Source organism: Mustela lutreola, chromosome 5 (genome assembly GCF_030435805.1).
Source record: "Mustela lutreola isolate mMusLut2 chromosome 5, mMusLut2.pri, whole genome shotgun sequence".
Lineage (NCBI taxonomy): Eukaryota > Metazoa > Chordata > Mammalia > Carnivora > Mustelidae > Mustela > Mustela lutreola.
The window spans coordinates 106612124-106630591 of NC_081294.1; the positions used below are offsets into that span (position 1 = coordinate 106612124).

Consider the following 18468-nt stretch of genomic DNA (forward strand, 5'->3'; position numbering starts at 1 on the left):
TAGGGAGAGGGCAGTTTTCAGGCCCATGTGGTCTGGCCACAGGCAAGTAACTTTGATCTACGAGTCTGTATCCTGGCCCAGCATCTTATGTGGCTCATTTTGACCAGACACAGACAAATCCCCTCCCCACCAGCCCCGATATAGATTAGCAGACATTGCAGGGATCCAACAGGCTCTGCTTTCACTGCATCCACACAGAGCCCAGGCCAGCTGTCTTAGACCTGTGGTGTCCAGAGCCACAGGAAATCATCTCATACTGGTGAAAGGTGTATTCGGTATCTATTTAGAGAAGAGGCTGAATTAGCAGCTTTATGTGGCAGAAGGGCTAATCTAGAGACTTCCTGGTGGCAGCATTCTGCCTCTACTCTATTGGTCTTGGCAATTCAGCTCTGACCCCAACTTGCATGCTCTGCTCAGAGAAACAAAAGCCCTGTGTGACTGGCTTGAACAAGCCCCGTGGTCTCAACACTTATACTGAAGCAGCTCATCTGATGATTCCTTCCAATTCTCTCCCTGGAAAGAGGTGTGGTAAATAGAAATTTTTCTGTCCTGTTCCATTTCCAGGAACATTTTAGCCTTCCTTACAAACGGCCACCATGCCCCTAACCCAAATATCATTTACAATAGCACCTCATGTGCCAGGCAGCTCTTCCCATCAGCAGCAGCTCAGCCAGTGACCCTTCTGTCTCTCGCACTCCCATCTCCAAGAGAGGATGGGGTGGGCTGCCTCTTCTGTACCACCCTGGGATACTGACAGGGAACAGCATCAAGTCACTGCATTTCATGCCTCCAGGCCTCCAAAGAAGCACATTAAGGTTTTAAAATAAGATGAACTAGGCTTGCGTGGGAGTGGGAAGACCGCCAATTACCATCTCTTAATTCAAGGTTGTTAGCAAAAAGGCTTGAACTATTTCCACTTTTAAACAAAGTGAAACTTTGATGTTAATTCTGACCTAAAAAGGGGGGGGCAGGGATTGGTGGGTGGGGAGAGAGAGAAAGAAAAGAGATGGCTTTCTTCCTCTGATTTCAACCAAGAGGTGTGTTAAATCGAGCCCTCAGAGCTGCCGTAGTGGGAGGCCTTTTTCTGTTCAGTGTTGGACTCCAAGCCCCTGTCCGGCTGCCAAACCCAGGTGTGTTCCATTGTTTTCTGCAGCCACCAAAGTCACAGGCTTCTTGGCTCAACCTTCCAACAACTTTCCCCAGCTTTATCCACAGGGGGCTCAGAAACTGGGAATAGAAGTTATCTAGTGGTTTCTTTACATTTAAATGATTACATTGTTCATGTTTCAACATCCGCAAATACCTGAAACAGACCCAATCTATTCCAATTATCTGGTCATTAGCATTTTTTGGCTTCCTTCATCTGCTAATAAGAACAGAGCTGTGGGTTGAGGTAACCCCTTCAGAAAGTAAATTATTTTGTATGCAATAACCATCCTGGGATTATGGCTATACTCACACAACAGATGCATCAAGATGATGAAGAGAAGCTGCAGACTCTGGGGCACCTGGGTGGCTCAGTGGATTAAAGCCTCTGCCTTCAGTTCTGGTCATGATTCCAGGGTCCTGGGATCGAGCCCCAGACTGGGCTCTCTGCTCAGCTGGGAGCCTCCTGCCCCTTCTCTCTCTGTCTGCTGCTCTGCCTACTTGTGATCTCTGTCAAATAAATAAATAAATAAATAAATAAAATCTTAAAAAAAAAAAAAAAAAAAAAAGCTGCAGGCTTTGCCACCACAGAAAATAATTTGGGCTTATCCTTGTCTCCAAACAGATTATACATTCTTTACTATCTGAATTTTAAAAGCAAGGGCCAAGATGGTGGTGAATTTTTTAATGATTTAACGTATTTAGTGTAAGTACCGCTCTGTGAATCATTGTGCCGGTAGAAGCAGGAAGAAGGGAGGGACGGATAAGAGAAAACTAGGGAGTAGGTGGGAGAGAAGAGGAACGTGTGGGCTGTTCCAGACTGTTTCAGGCAAACGCCTGGGATGGGGTTCTTCTCAAACCACCCTGATTTTTCATCACCGTGAGTGGTGTTGACAGCTTTTCCCTCTTGCCCACACCCCTCACCACCTCACCCACCAGTCCATGGAGATTTCAGACTTCCTTTGGGATGGGGGTTCCTCTGCCGTCCAACTTGCCAGGAGCTCTTGAAATATTAGACCTTTCAACACCGGTTCTACAGGGGTAAGCACCTTGCAAAGAGGGAAGGCGGGAGGAGTGACTCATCCGTGATCAAGTTTTCACAAGTCTAAAGTGATAAGAGAAAAACAAAGATAATTATATACATATATATAATTATAATCATATGTACGTGAGGGTATAAGATTCCTAACTCATTTGGGGGGAAGACTATTCAGTATACTGAAATTATGCTTTTATCACTCAATTAGGCCAGGATGTCCTATGATGAAAAAGGTGTGTCAGAGCCTGCTAGAGTTTCTGTGTTTGGTTTTGGCTCATCTGTCATTTGACCAAATTAAAAGTTGACCAGCCTGTGTAGGTCTCCCACCCTCACACTTCTTCTTAAAATTTTTACTAATTTGGGAAATTACAGTTCTGAGAACCCCCGATCCCCAAGCTCCACGTCTATGAGTCCTGCCAAGGATGCCAGCACCCAGATGCCCTCTCCACTGCATCTAGTGCCCCCTCCTCTCTCTGCTTTGCTCATTCTATGTGAAGCCCTTCCTTTGGGTCCTCTCTAGCTCTTTAAGGGTTTCTTCCCAAGCAGGAGACGGCATTAAAAAGTCAGGGAGATCCCTTCTGGGCAAGGGAAATGTTCATGCTCCAGGCCTCCCTCTTCAGGATTGACACCATGTCTAGTCAAGGTTAGAAATCCCTACCTTGGGGACCTGGCAAAGGGTACATATTGGGAGCGCTGTTCTTCCAGCCCCTTCCCCTGTTTCCCCCACATTCCCCTTGCTCTCCCCAGGAATCTACACTGCCCAGTCTGCCCCCAGCCAGGCCTGGCAGGGTTGGCCCTCCAGAGGTCCCTGTGGGGCCACCAGGAGAGTGGCCACGACCACTCTGAAGCTAAACAAGAAGGACTCTCTCAATGATCATGCCCTCAAGAGAGCTGTTTATCAACCTAAAATGGATATTCAGTTTTCAGCACATAATTGTAAACTCAGTCATCAGAAGGCCACTCAATCCCTCCCTTTATTTTGTAGAAGAGAAGTCATTTGGCATTCCTCCCAATGGGGGTTTATTCACAGGATAAACCGAGCTCTAGGGAAGTGGACAGCCCTTGGCCCCAAAACCACAGCTGAACCCTCCTACTGCACATCATGCCAGAGAAAAGTGAAGATTCTGCAATTTCCCTTTCTTGAGCACGGTTGGTGAATAAGGAGAGGTGTATCAGGGAATTGCTTTTTCTATCTGATCTCCTTGGGGGGCCATCTAAAGTGTTTTATAAGTCAATCAGATGCTTGCCCAAAGAACGCCTCACAGTGACCTACTGCAGATACAGTGATGAATCCATTAACTACTGCCGCCATGCTACTGCCCAACAACCCATCGGGAAATCCCAGGGAGCGTGCAATGTAAGTGTTTACTTAGCTCGGAGTCTGCAGGTAGCTGCTTTAGGCTGCCCTGAGACGGGCAGTTCTGGTCTCTGCTGAGCTTACTCACGTGTCTGGGGTTCAGCTGGCCGGTGGCTGATCCAGGATGGCTTTGACTGAGGTCACTCAGGTCTGATGCCCCTGGGTCATTTTAGGTTACTTTGGGCATGGGATCCAAGAGGGGAGACGGCAGCTGAGCCTCAGGCAGGAAATGCATCAGAAGTTGACAAGGAAGAGCAGATTCACAGTTTGCTTTTCCTCACTGCCTCTCTCTGGGCCTGCTTCACCAGCTCCTGCTCACGAGGCAGGCATGGGGTGGCAGCCTCACAGCCCCTGGGTTTACACGGTGGAGGTCCAGCTGTGTGCAGATTGTAACCCTCAGTCCCAAATTCCAAGGGGGGCTGGGTCACTGTCAGCAGGGCAGAGACCCCAAGCATCCTCTAACACTGGCCAAGGATTAGCCTTGGGAGGGCCTGCATCCCTATCTGTAAAACAGAGTTGGGAAAATGGTGTATGTTCATATGTCCCCCAAAATGAAACACCTTTTCAGGGACTAAAAACACTATACTATACTAATTTAATGTCTCTCTTAATAAGCTCTTTTACTCATAGTCTTTGAAACTATGGAACGTACAAGAATCGACAGGTCTGAGATCAGGCGGGAGTGTGCCGAGGAGCAAGTTGTTTCTAGGCATTGTTTCCCAGGCATCGTCAAAAACAGTCCAAAGCTACAGAAGATATTTTTTTTTAAAGATTTTATTTATTTGACAGACAGAGATCACAAGTAGGCAGAGAGGCAGGCAGAGAGAGAGAAGGAAGCAGGCTCCCCGAGCAGAGAGCCCGATGTGGGGCTCGATCCCAGGACGCTGCGATCATGACCTGAGCTGAAGGCAGAGGCTTTAACCCACTGAGCCACCCAGGCGCCCCCTACAGAAGATATTTTAAATAATCTTTACTTTTTCTCATTATAGAAAAGCATATTCTTCTTATCAAGCATCCAAATAATATAGAGATATAGTCAGCAATAAGTAAAATATCCCCTGTGCTCCACACCCTGAAAAATCCCAATAACACATTGCTACAGTTTGGTATTTATTCTCATAGGTGGTTTTTGTGCATGTTTGCTTGTGCGGGTTTATCCCCCTCCCACCTCCCGCCAACATACACACACTGACTCAGGGTCATTGCTTTTTCCTACAAAATGGAGTCCTCCAATACATGTTCTTTTGAATGTGTTTTTTTTTTTTTTATTAGCCTTTCCTGCATCAGTATATATAGATCTAGTATCTAGAACCGCTCTTAAGTGTCCCAGTACATGGCCATACCACAAAATACCTATTGTCGTGTATTAACGGTGTCTATGTAGATGCGAGAGAACACTGGAGCTAAAAGAAAGTTGATTCTTTTTTTTTTTTTTTTTTAATCTTTTTATCTCTTTTCTCAGAACATTCTGAAAGCCTTTGGAAAAGACAAAGTGGTAGGAAGCCCAAATAGAGGCAGAGGTAAAAATAGAGGCAGTCCCTCATCTGGCAGGTAGCTGAACCCCGACAAGATGTCTGGCAGTGTTGGTGACCCCACTGGAACCCCAAGGCTAAAGGAATTCATGTTGAAAACATAAATGGCTTTAACTTTATCTTCAGATATAAGAGCTCAAAATAGCACTGAGACATGTTTAAAGACACGGTTCAAATGACTAGCTGGAGGTTTCCACACAGATATCTTTATTCTGATAACCACGAATCCATCCCAAACTCACACTCTGAGTCATACAGGCTTTAGAGAAACACAGTTTCGCACTTAAGGCAGGACGGGGTTTCTCTCCACCTGCCATCTCAGCCTGGAAATGGAGCACTTACTCAGTTTCCTTCTGGTGCCTTATCCTTATCAAACCAAGATAACAGAAGAGGTCATTGGTAAGACCCATTAAAATGTCCAATGTGCATTGCCAATCAGCTAAAGGTCACCTGAAAAGTTCCCCCTCAGTGTCATTAGCCAGGAGAAGAGCCCAGGCTGGACCTCCCGGATTTATTCACAAAGTTTTCTCTAAGGTCCTTGGCCATTAGAACAAGGGCAACTGAGTTTGAAATACTTGGAGGGGAAAGTGCTTTTCTTTATTCCTATTAATAACTCCTAAGCCTTCTTTTCCTTTTGCCTGCCTGTCTACTTGCCTTCTTCCTCTCTCTTTCTCTTTTTCTCTCTTCTTTCCTTTCCTATTCTTTTTTTCTCTTTTCTTTGCTTTGCTTTGCTTTCTTTCTTCTGTCACATGCTTGTCAACAAGAGATAAGTGTGTGTGTGTGGTAGCTTAGAAGGAGGATAGGCAATTATTGGGGCAGAATTGAGGCAGACACAGGAATTGCCTGTCTAGCCTATGGTTAGCACAGGTTCCTCTGCTTCCTCCTCAGAAGGATAGACACCCACCCAGATGGTCATGGAACCAAGTCATTGTGTACGGATACAGCCACATTTCTGACAACCTGTATGATGGCGGATCAGGTAAGGAATGGGTGGTAGTTAACCTCAGGTGGTCATTGGGGCTTTTTTGGGATTTAAATCAGCACAAGTGGACAACACAGTGTCCACTTTATAAGCGGCCCCCATGTCCATGATGACTGAGCTCTGATGACATGTCAAGGATGGTGCCAGTTCCGGGATGCCAAAATGAAGGAGACACCATCCTTGTCTTCAAGGAGCTTACAGTCTAGTGGCCCAGACACTAATACAGACGGAATGATGTAAATCAATTATAAGTAAATACTAGGAGAAAAAAGCAGGAAGAGAGGCTGGTAGTGAGCCTGCTACATTGTAGCTTTCTTTCACATCGATATACTCACTTAGTAGCATTAACGAAGGAATGCGATCAGCGGTAAGGGACTCCTGCCCTCAGCCAGCCAAGCTGTTACCCATTCAGGGTGTATTCAGTGTTCCACACCATTAACCTAACCTCTGGTTTCCTTCCACCTCTCTCCTCTGAATCAAGTTTCAAGCTCCAACTATTTTATTCTTTGTCTTCATCTTAGGACCATCTTTGGGTGTTAGGTCAAATTAAACTGTCTGTAGACACAGGTAAAGGGATGGGTAAGACTTATCATTTGAGGGTAGAGATCTCCCTCTTACCTGGCGAGAGGAACTTACAAATGGAGTCTTTCCCCCACGCTCATCTCACACATTAGCTCTGCATGTTACTCCTGGTCAGGAGGGGTGTGTGGTCAAGGGTGGATGTGCTAAGACTCTGCATTCCCATCCTGCCCCCCTCCTTCCTAGCTAACTTGGTCCCTACCCCCTAGATGCCTCTCCTCCCATATTTCCCAGTTCATGCCTTTGCTTGAGTCTGTTTTTAGTTTTAAGTAGCCATGGACTGCCTGCCTCCTTCAGAGCCCCCTCAGAAACAGAGTTTGGTGGGACACAGGTGATGGCACTGCCCTGCCTCATAGACTTGGACCTGTGGCCCTGGGTCAAGTGACATGTGCTGACAAAAACGACCCTCTCCATGTCCGCAGCTGCGCCTGGCACCACAACCTGCCTTTCCGTCCTGGACTTGAAGCTCCTCTGGAAACCTTTCACAAAGGCTCTTCCTTTCACGATGAAGAACTTCTGATTTCATGGTTGTCCTCACAAGAACTCAGCTTTCATTTCTTCATGTGTCATAGGCTCCAACTCTCAGTATTTTTTTAAAACACTTTTTTCCCAATTTAAAAAAAAAAAAATTTCTGGGGGACTCTCTCCCAGAGCCCTCTGAAAACCTGAGCTCCTTGGCCCCCTTTCCCCATAAAGACTGAGCCTAGGCTGTCAGATGCATGGACTTCCTGGAAACTTCTTGGAATCACCTCTAATCCTCTGATCTCCAAAGAAGAGGGATCCAGCAAGCAATTTCACAGTGCTGTCAGGGAGGCTACAGCCTTGATTAAAGAAAGGTGCCTTTGGGAGAGGCAGAGAAGAGCCCCTAGGATCTCCCACGCTGTGGCCATTCCTCTTGTAACCCCTCTACCCATTCCAACCCACCTCACCATTCACCAACCCTCTATCCCATCAGAGCGGGAAGGGTGTACTGTGCCAGGTTTCTGAGGTTCTGTTCATGAGCCATGCCCTGCTGCCTGCTACATAGAGCTTACTGAATTTTAGATCTCCTTGGAAATCTTAAACTTGAAAATCACTTGTAGCCAATTGGCATCCATCTTACCTTCTTGGGGTTACAACACCTTAATTTTCTTTATGGAACTATGTTTCCTTCACAGGGTGTGGTTTAGAAAAACTGTCAGTCAGTCCCCCCTTATCCGCCTTCCCCAGGGGGTGGGCAGTAAACTGAGTGAAACCACAAAGATTGAATATTAACAAGTGAAATAAGGATGGGGGAGGTGGTCAGAACTCAGGCGCCGGAGAGGCACCCCAACCCCACTGCCTGGTGAGGTCACTTTTTAAATCCTGCCAGTTAGCCCCTGAAGCTGTCCTGGTTCCTGCCACTTTTCAAGCCTGGTTCTCTCGTCTTCCCTTCAGTTCTATAAGCTATAAGCTATCCCCATGATAGATCTTCCTTCCCTTCCCTTCCCTTCCCCTCTTTTCTTCTTTCTCTTCTTTACTTTCTTTTTTGTTGCTGGTGCTTAAGCAACAGTTTGTTTAAGTTTACTAAAGTTTAAGTAAGTGTTGTTGCTTATGTTTCCTAAAGTCAGTTTTTGTTGTTTACAACCAAAGCATCTTGACAAAGGATTTACGTGATTCCAACTCTTTTTTTTTTTTTTTAAGATTTTATTTATTTGCTAGAGAGAGAGAGAGAGAAAGAGAGAGCAAGCACAGGCAGACAGAGAGGCAGGCAGAGGCAGAGGGAGAAGCAGGCTCCCTGCTGAGCAAGGAGCCCGATGTGGGACTCGATCCCAGGACGCTGGAATCATGACCTGAGCTGAAGGCACACGCTTCACCAACTGAGCCCCCCAGGCGTCCCTCCAACTCTTTATTTCATGGAGAAAGTGAGGACCAGAGTGAGTCTCGCCTAAAGTCACGCAGCAGAAGGAAACAGAGCCGGACAGAGAGCTCAGGCCCCCTTAGTCCCGCTCCAGGCTCTTCCGACTCCACAGGCTGACCGTGTGTCTTTACCAACTTGGGCACCATGCAGGATGCAGGAGTTTTGCCCCTCTATAACTGGAGGATGCTGGCCCCACAGCTCTGGAAACTCATGTTCTCTGCACCTCTGGTGCGAAAAGCTAAAAAGAATATTTAGTGTCTCTGATATGATCCATTGTCTTCTTGCTATTCTTTGGGCCTGAGTTGCTGCATCCCTGCTAAGAAAATAGCTCCATGTCAGACTCAGGGAAGAGATGAGAGGGTTATAGTGCAGGGGAAAATGCTGTGTCAGTACCCAGAGACACAGGACCAACTCCTGGACCTCAACCTCTGCCCAAGGGGACGCTGTTGGGGAAGCCCAGCTGCCATGATGGCTGGTAGCTCGGGAAGGGATACTTACAGAGTGATCATGACATCCCTTCTCCCCTCACCTCTGCAAGGTCCTCACTTGTCCCCGCCTCTCCACTCCCAAAGCCACTCTTGGAGTCAGGCTCCTGTCCTTTCTCACCTGGACATGTGTCAACAGCCTTCTACCAGGGGAGAGAGCTGTAAGGGTCTGTCAGGTCACACCACCCTTGCCAACCTCTGTAGCTTCCCACGCCTATGGAAGAACTGAAAGTTGAGAATAGCAGCCAGAATGTAATTTTTACTCGATGAGGCCACACGCACACACACACACACACACACACACACTCACTCACACTCAGTCTCCCTCCAGCTGTGCTTCCCAGCCTCCCCTCAGCTGGTCCTTTAGAATTTCTTTTATGTTCACACTTCTCACTTCCAGCACGCCCTGCCCCCGCTCCTCTCCCCAGACTGATGCTGCAGCTCCCTGCGTGCTCCCCACAGCAGTTTGCTGCTGCTCCTGTCGTGCATTTCCAGTTTGCTTTGCAGAAGCGTCAGTCATCGGCATGAACTCGCTCACTGGATTGTCAGTGCCTCCAAGACAGGAACTAAGTATCCCACCCACAGTGCCTCGCACATACCGCTCGGTAAGAATGTGTTGGATTTGTTCATTCAGAAAATATTTCTAGTCATATTCATTGACTATAGAACAGGAAGCATATCAGCCTTGATTGGAACGCCAGCTCTGACCAGCCTCTTGACCCTCAAAATAGATTTTTCTCATTTTCTACCAAAAAAGCTCTGGTTCTCCTCTATCCCCCAACTTCCTTCCACCCTATAGATGTGCACATCGCCGTCTCCACGCCGAATCAAATGATAACATTTTATCATACTTGTTTTCTAGGCCAGAAAGAAGTGAGACATTACAGACACATTACATCTACTGTGATGTCTTCTTTGTTTCCAATTTTATTGGGAAATAATTGGCATATTTCACTGCACATCACCACTGCAAACCAGCATGCTTTGGCTTGCTTCTATTGCGGAATGAGGACCACACTAAGTTTAGGAGGGATCAAATGTCTTCTGAACCCCCTTCTCTTCCATTCCCCCCTTCCCCCCCAAAGGTGACCACTTCTCTGAAGTTGGTATTTATGTGCTTTATGTGGATTTGTCCTGTACATGGTCAGGCCATTGAATTGGAACCTTGAAGAGAGCTGATGATTCAGCACAGAGAGAAAATGTGGGCATCTGTAAGTGTAGCGGGGCAAGAAATTTCTGTACGACCATACGCTGATCCCCAGATTAAAAGGGTATTAAGGGGCGCCTGCGTGCCTCAGTGGGTTAAGCCGCTGCCTTCGGCTCAGGTCATGATCTCAGGGTCCTGGGATAAAGTCCCGCATCGGGCTCTCTGCTCAGCAGGGGGCCTGCTTCCCTTCCTCTCTCTCTGCCTGCCTCTCTGCCTACTTGTGATCTCTCTCTGTCAAATAAATAAATAAAATATTTTTTTTTTAAAAAGGGTATTAAAAGCACTGGGCCCAGAGCTTTCCTCACTCTGTGAGGGCTGTGGAGACCGTGTCCTCAAGAGCCTGGGGAGAGGCCTCCCTTCTCACCTCCACACAACCTTGACAGTAAACCACCACTGGGGTCATCACAGCCTAAGTCTCCACCCACCAGCCCCACGAGCTGGTCTCCTTCCTTACTGTTCACCCATACCTGGGGATTGCATTTGCAGAGTTTCAAATTTTATGTAAATAATGTGCTATGTCATTTGTATCATTCTGCAAATTGCCTTTTCCTTTTTGGTTTTTTTTTGTTTTGTTTTGTTTTGTTTTGTTTTTGCTCAGCCTTCTGTTTTGAAGGTTTATAACCTTGTTAAATCTCAAGAAAAGTTATGCATATAGCAAAATTTGTATCTTCTTTTTCCTGATGAATAATTACCCAGAATGAAAATTCTGACAGTGCTGCGGTAAACATCCCTGTATGTGTGTCTTTGTTACTATGTGTGTTTCTTCTTTTCTCACTTTGTACTTTACCGGAGTGTGAAGAGCTAGCTCCCTGTGGTCACACTTTGTATTGTTTTGTTACTAGTTGGAGTCCACCTACTGAGTCAGGCATCTATAAACTTCCTCTGTAAAGGGCAGGATAGTAAATATTTGAGGCCATTCATCCTTTATTGCAATACTTAACCTTGCCCTAGTGGCACAGAAAGCAGCCGCAGATGTTCACTCACAAGCTAATGTGCCTGTTCCAATTAAACATTATTTACAAAACTAGGCAGCCAGCCAGGAGGCTGCAGTTTTCTGACCCTTGTTCAGGAGAGGCCCTCTGAAAGATGCAAAGCAGTAGAAAGATAGGCAAGGTCTGAACAGGCGACATACAGAAGATAATGTGCATGTGGCCAATACACAAACAGTTCCATCTCAAGTCACCAGGAAGTCTCTGATCAAATTCCACCCCAACACAGCCCCGGAAAGCCTTCAGGTCCTTGTCTTAGGACAGCAGGAGGCAGCCATGCAAAGGAATCCAGTGATGAGAGCATCCTAGGACAGCTGTCCCAGAATGAGAGCATCCTAGGACAGCTGTCCCAGAATGAGGGGGTAGGCCCTGTCCTTTATATACAGTCCCAGTATCCAGGACCCTCCTTGGCACCCTCAGAGGCACGTGAAATGTGTCCTTCTTGCCATTCAGTGAACCGCCTCTGGTGAAATCATTGATGAGAGACAGAGAAAATTTCCAGACCATCCTCCCTGAAGGGTAAATTCTTTTCCTTGTGAAAGAAGAATCTGACAATGGGATAACAGCTGAGGCAAAGAGCTTTCCAGAGGCCGTTCTGCTTGGTCAGCTGTAATAGGTTTCCTCTGAACATTGCTGATATCATACATTTTAAGTGACTCAAGCTTAACGAGAGTTTACCATTAGAGAAATGTTCCACGACCCTGAAGTGTGATCAGCAGGGAAACAAATAGGTGCAGAGTTTGCAAGACTCTCCATCTTCCTTGGATTCAGTTTGCAACCTGGGAAAACACTGGGAACAGATGGTTCAAGAGCAGATTTTAACAAGCAGAGCCGCGAGGAGCTGCATCTTTGCCTGTGACACGCTAAATGGAGGAAACAACACCCACCCCCCGCCCGGGGCAGCAGGGAGGACCCCGATATGAGGGTACCAAAGCCAGGGAAGGACCCCGGGGAACAGGGCTTTGAAACGCAGGCCCGTCTCGCCAGTTAAGGCCATGGCCACCCTGCATGAACCCATCAGGACGCTCTGACGCCTTCATCCTGTTAAGTGTCAAATAGCTCTCGGCTGAATGACTTGGCAGATGCTCTGGGCCACAGCCGACTTGGTGGCATAGAAAGGCCTATGTGGCAAACACAGAGCAATATGCCCGCATTCCCCCAAAGATCCCCAAACCATAGTCCATTCCAGAAGTTACCGCTGAAGGGGGGTCCTCTCATCAGCACCCACGCACTGCCTGCAAACCAAGCAAGGGGACACAGAGCATGACAAGCATTCGTTGGCTGACACCGCGGCAGAGGCTTTGGGGAGGGAGGCTCGTGACTGTCCCAGGACTCCAGCTCTCTGGGTTAGGGCACATCCCATAATTAGCTACTCCAGGCAGAATGTCCCCAGTGCAGAACATCTTCAGGATGATATCCACGCAGGGCTCAGAGAAAGGGTAAGAAAAGGGTACATTTCAGTCCCAACAACTCTCTCTCAATAACTGGCTTTGTCAGAAATGGTTTTCTTAAAGCCTGTGTGACCCAAGATGGGCCTCCGAGCACATGAGAATGGAGGAAGAAAGGGTTTGGAGGTACCACTAGTGACTTGGAGTGCACAGGCTCTTGTGCATCTAAATGGTGAGCCCACGTATAGCACTGGCACACCCCAGGGGTCCCCGCACTCCTACACATTCTGCCAGGACCCCTGGGCAGCAGTGGCCCCTGCTGCATCTGCTGGGAATAAACATGCCCACACACCTGCCTGGACCCTGCCTCGTCCCCAGCGGCGCCTGTTCCTCTCAGGAGGGGTGACTGGCCCATTCTCTGACTCTGTGTCTCCCTTTGCTACTTGTACTAAAGCACTTCCCCTTGCACCCCCATGTCTTACCGAGCCCTTCATAAAATCAACACTTTCAGCTTCTGTCTGGAGCCTTTTTCTCAGTAAAAGCTCAGCTGCCCCCGACACCACTGGGCCAAGGCATCACGCTATCCTTTCCATCCCTTCCCTCCTCTCATCCTCCGTGGGCTCCCCAGTCTACCCCGGGGCCAAGAACAGAAGCCCTCTGGGCAAACCACCTCACAGGAGATGACACCCCCCCCATGGCTGACTTCAAGCTCAAAGATACACCCAGGTGTGCTACAACATCAACTTGAGTTCAAAGCTGAAGACCCTCTTCACTTCAGGAAATGAAACATAGCAAAAGCTCACTGGGGGCTCAGTCAGTTGAGGGTCTGACTCTTGATTTTAGTTCAGATCAGGGGTATGAGTCGAGCCCCGAGTTGGGCTCCACGATCAGCATGGAGCCTGCTTGAGATTCTCCCTCTCCCTCTGCCCCACTTCCCTGCACACGCTCTCTCTCAAGTAAAATACATAAATCAAATTAAATACATACATAAATAAAAAATAAATACATAAATAAATAAAAATCAATACATACATAAATAAATGCATAAATACATAAGTAAATAAAAAATACATAAATAAAAAAATAAGAGGGCACCTGGGTGGCTCAGTGGCTTAAGCCACTGCCTTCGGCTCAGGTCATGATCTCAGGGTCCTGGGATCGAGTCCCGCATCGGGCTCCCTGCTCAGCAGGGAACCTGCTTCCTCCTCTCTCTCTCTGCCTGCCTCTCTGTCTACTGTGATCTTTCTCTGTCAAATAAATAAATAAAATCTTAAAAAAATAAATACATAAATCAAATTAAAAAGCAACTTACTGGACTAAAGGGAAAATTTGTTTGAACGCTGAAAAAGCCTACATTTCATAATTCTAAAGAAATCTCTTCACTCGTCTATTCACCAGCAAACATTTACTGCATTTACTGGCCCGAGGCCAGATACTTGACAATCATGCCTTCACGCACCGCACCCTAGCCAGTAGCAGACATTGCTAGTCAATTAAGTACTTTGCCACAGAATCTCAATGAAGCAGTATCTTTTTCAAAACTGCACTCCAGGAAATCATTACCAATCAATAGGAATTGGCCTGTGACATAAAACCAATTTGCTGTTTCTAATTAAGTGCACATTGGTAACATTAGGTCCTGCAGATACCAAGGTGAATTAAAAATTAGATGCTTGGGAGCATCTGAGTGGCTCAATTGGTCAGGTGTCTGCTTTCAGATCAGGTCATGATCCCAGGATCCTGGGATAGAGCCCCGCATCGGGCTCCCTGCTCCGCAGGGAGGCTGCTTGCCTCCATCCCCAGCTTGTGCTCTCACTCTCATTGTCTCAAATAAATTTTAAAATCTTAAAAAAAAAAAAAAAAAAAAGAAATAAGATGTTTGCCTTTGAGCAGCAGCTGGGCACCAGACACATGACATCTGACTATCAATAGGGACTTTGAGGGAGGAGGGCTGTGGTATTTGGTGGAGGCTGAACCGAGGAGATGAAGTTCACATAACACACAGGAAAACATCACAGTGGGAAGGAGGAAGTAGGGCAGCACCAGCAGACGGAGCAGCACCATCAAAGACAAGTGGACATAAATGTCCACAGTGTGTTGGGGAATGTCTCAGGGGACAGATTATAGCACACGGAACCAGAGGAGGGAAAAGTAGGTTGAAGCCAAACTTTGAAGGGCCTAAGGAGACTGAATGTCAGAGGACAACGAGGAGACAAGTAGAAATTTCTTAAAAGGGTAGTGCTAAGATCAGAACTGAGTTTTAGAAAATTAGTTCTGCTTCCAGAACAGTCCGTAGTGGTGGAGATGTGTGGCTGGAACCAGGAGGCCCAGTCAAGAAATTAAGTTGAGGGACACCTGGGTGGCTCAGTCGGTTAGGCTGCTGCCTTCGGCTCAGGTCATGATCCCAGGGTCCTGGGATCGAGTTCCGCATCCGGCTCCTTGCTCAGCAGGGAGCTTGCTTCTCTCTCTGACTGCTACTCTGCCTGCTTGTGCGTTTACTCGCTCTCTCTCTGACAAATAAATAAATAAATTCCTTTTTAAAAATTATAAAAAGAAAAGAAAAGAAATTAAGTTGACAGGCCAGTGACTTTCGGTTAGTATTTATTCATTAAATCAATGAATGAATGAAGGAGGCATGGGGTGAAGGGATTCAGCCCGACCCCTCTTTTGTTTGTAAATTGGACTTCCATACAGATTTTGCTTAAGGATATTTTTCTCTGAATTAAGGCAGCATCCATGAGAGAAGAGGAATAAAAGGCAGTTGAAGAGAGATTTCCATGAGCATAGGAAGGAGTTGGTGACCAGCACGATATGAATACGGTTTTTGGTTTTGTTTGGATTTGCTTTCAAGAACAGAATAACACAAACAACAGAATGCCAAACAAGGTCTAGCCAAATCTGCCTCCAAAATATTTGTGTTTTTAATGAAAATTAATATTTTAACACTATTTTAAAGATCCTATTCCTAGGTAGATCAAAGGTTTCCCTGTGTATTTGTTTGATTGGTGTAGTCACCTCCCCTTTCTACCCCCTGCATGAGCTAGTAGGTCCTAACTGGTTGATTAGTCTCCACCTGAAATATCATGCATTTCTAATTCATCCTAAATAATAATGAGGTATTCTTGGCTCATCCAGAATTTTTCTGATAAACCATTAAAGAAAGATTCCTTTGGAATATTTAATGCATGAGTGAGCCATGTGTTCCTAAGCACCAATGGTAAAACAAAAACAAAAATAAAACAAACAAACAAAAAACCTAGGGACCCTTAATTCCCATCTGGTCTTTTTTTTTTAAAGATTTTATTTATTTATTTGACAGACAGAGATCACAAGCAGGCAGAGAGGCAGGCAGAGAGAGAGGAGGAAGCAGGCTCTCTGCTGAGCAGAGAGCCCGATGCGGGGCTCGATCCCAGGACCCTGGGACCATGACCTGAGCCGAAGGCAGAGGCTTAACCCACTGAGCCACCCAGGTGCCCCCCATATGGTCTTATACTTCCCCTTTGGGTCACCTCTTGCAAAGCCCTAAGCTATGAACACTAAAGCAAAAAGCCTTCTACCCACCAGAGAAATGGGAAGGTGTTGAGCAGCAGTTCTCAGAATTGGAGTTCCCAAAACTGTAGAATGCAGCCCTGGGCACTGTCAACAGAGGACTGCCAATATGTTAATTTTCAACAACAACAAAAAAAGAATATTAAGAAAACATGTACCATTGATTACAATTACTTCCAAAATGACAATTTAGCCCCAAAAGGCAAGAAAATTCATCTTAGGCATAAAGGGCGGTTCTTTACATTGAATACACTTTGCTTTGTGGGAGACTTCCCACCCTGCGTGTACATGTTGTATTTCACCTTAGACCAGTGAGACCTTTGCCAGAGACCAGCAACTTCCAAGGGCCAGGTATGAGAGTGAGCACTTAGCAACTTCTCAGAGTTTGGGGAAGAGTTCCTGCCTCTTCCCCTGACCCCGAGACCCTGGAGTCCCAGGCAACTGCACAGGAAACCACCACCATGGGAAAAAGAGGAAGATGTGTTGGAGCCTCCTGAGCTAGAGCTTGGAATTTTTTTTTTTCTTCCTATGAATGAAACAGACTTATAAATGGTGTCTTGTAACAGTTGGAAGGTCAGGAATTGTCAGGTACTTCAGGTAAAGTTATGTATTTTATTTTTAAAAATTTTTTTTAAAGATTTTATTTATTAGAGAGAGATCACAAGCAGGCAGAGAGAGAGGGGGAAGCAGGCTCCCTGCTGAGCAGAGAGCCTGATGCAGGGTTTGATCCCCAGACCCAGAGATCATGACCTGAGCCGAAGGCAGAGGCTTAACCCACTGAGCCACCCAGGAGCCCCAAAGTTATGTATTAAATAAGCTTGTCTAGATGGACCTGGAAATTGAGCCAGTTGTTCCATGTTTCTACCTGGAAGTATATATGGTTTTCAAACTAAGGACTTGGAAGTGAACCTGAAGCACAGTCTGATCAAAGCTAGAAGCAGCCTATACTCTGGTTGGCTTCCTGGTCCCTTTGGATTCTACGTGCAGTGTCATTCTTGTCCCTGGCCCCAGATGCGAGTCTTGATTGGTGTTTCGATGGCATCTCTTCGTTAACGTGCTTAGAGGACTTTCTGGAAATGTGTGCTCTTGGCACCTCTGGGGCATCTGCCTGGATGGAGGCGAGGACTCCAGCTGGGAGCAAGGAGCCTGGGTTCTTACATTAGCTTAAAGCCTTTGGGCAAGGATGAAGGATGGCGCTGTGTACCTCTAAGTTCCTTCCATCGCCAACATTCTATGATTTATGATTTTATGTCAAGTAGATCACAGATGGTGATAGAATCTTTCCATAGCTCCCTTTTCTGGTCCGAATGCAGTGAGAACAGTCCAACTGCTTTATTAGGACGTCTTTTATTTTTATGGCTTTTCCACCAAATACATTGCTTTCTTTCATTGGCCTGGGTTTTGGGGACACAGACTTGGCTATCATGTCCACAAATGCTCTTGACAACACGCAACAGAGGATGTGGGGGCCAGGAGCTTTGGAAGTTCTGTAACTGACAGTTCCTGCTGGGGTTTTGATTTGATGAACCTGCTTCATCTCAATAAGTTGCTGAGGCTTCTCTTTCCTCAGAATCATTATTTGTGCCTTTGTTCCAAAACAGGCCAAAGAATGTTCCCTAGACATTGGCCACTTCCCTGTTTTGAAGGTGAACGATTGCTGGGTGTCCCCCAGAAAAGGAGAGCTTTTCTCTTAGATGCTTCTGTGCTTCCAGGCCTGCAAAGGGATGTGCCTTTGACTTGGCAAAGAAAGTCATCGTTTGAAAAGCTATTTCTAACCCAGCACAGCTGTTCACGGCTTGGGTTCAGCAAATGGCATCGTTTTTTGCAGACTCAGTCCCGATACCCTCAGAGAAATGATGACAACCCAAGTGCATGACTTTGATGAGTGAGCAAAGAGTGACCACGTGTCCAGGGTCTCACAGAAGTCACCCATTGGACATTAGATTATGTCCGCTCTTCTCTTCACTGGCCTAGTGCAGGGCTCTGAACTGCAAAAACCCAAAGAGAGTCTAAAACCTTCTGGTTCCTGCCCTGGTTTTTCCGCGAGTGAAATGAAGGGACTGGATGATAATAGCACTAGGAATCATAACGATAACACGAACAGCCACAGCAGCAACTCCCATGGATTGGGTCCTCATTGCCTGGCAGCCAATACACTGCGTACTTTCAAAAACCGTTCCGCCCAGTTACAGACGAGGGAGAAAGAGATGTAGTTTGCAAAGAACTCGGTAGCTCAGAAACAGCCTGGAATTTAAGCCCAGATCCATCTAGGAGGAAGGTTTGTTTTATTCTACCGTGGCACATGCATTAAAACGGTGACCTAGAGACACGGGCAT

General features: G+C 46.6%; 1 protein-coding gene across 1 annotated transcript in view; it reads right to left on the reverse strand.

Moving 5' to 3' along the window:
- Positions 1–9129: 9129 nt before the first annotated feature.
- Positions 9130–18468, reverse strand: part of MTX3 (metaxin 3) — a 36643-nt gene continuing 27304 nt past the window's right edge. Inside the window, exon 8 of the mRNA XM_059175334.1 lies at positions 9130–9213. Coding sequence (XP_059031317.1) covers positions 9143–9213 — 71 coding nt within the window. The 3' untranslated portion in view covers positions 9130–9142. The remainder of the gene's footprint in view (positions 9214–18468) is intronic.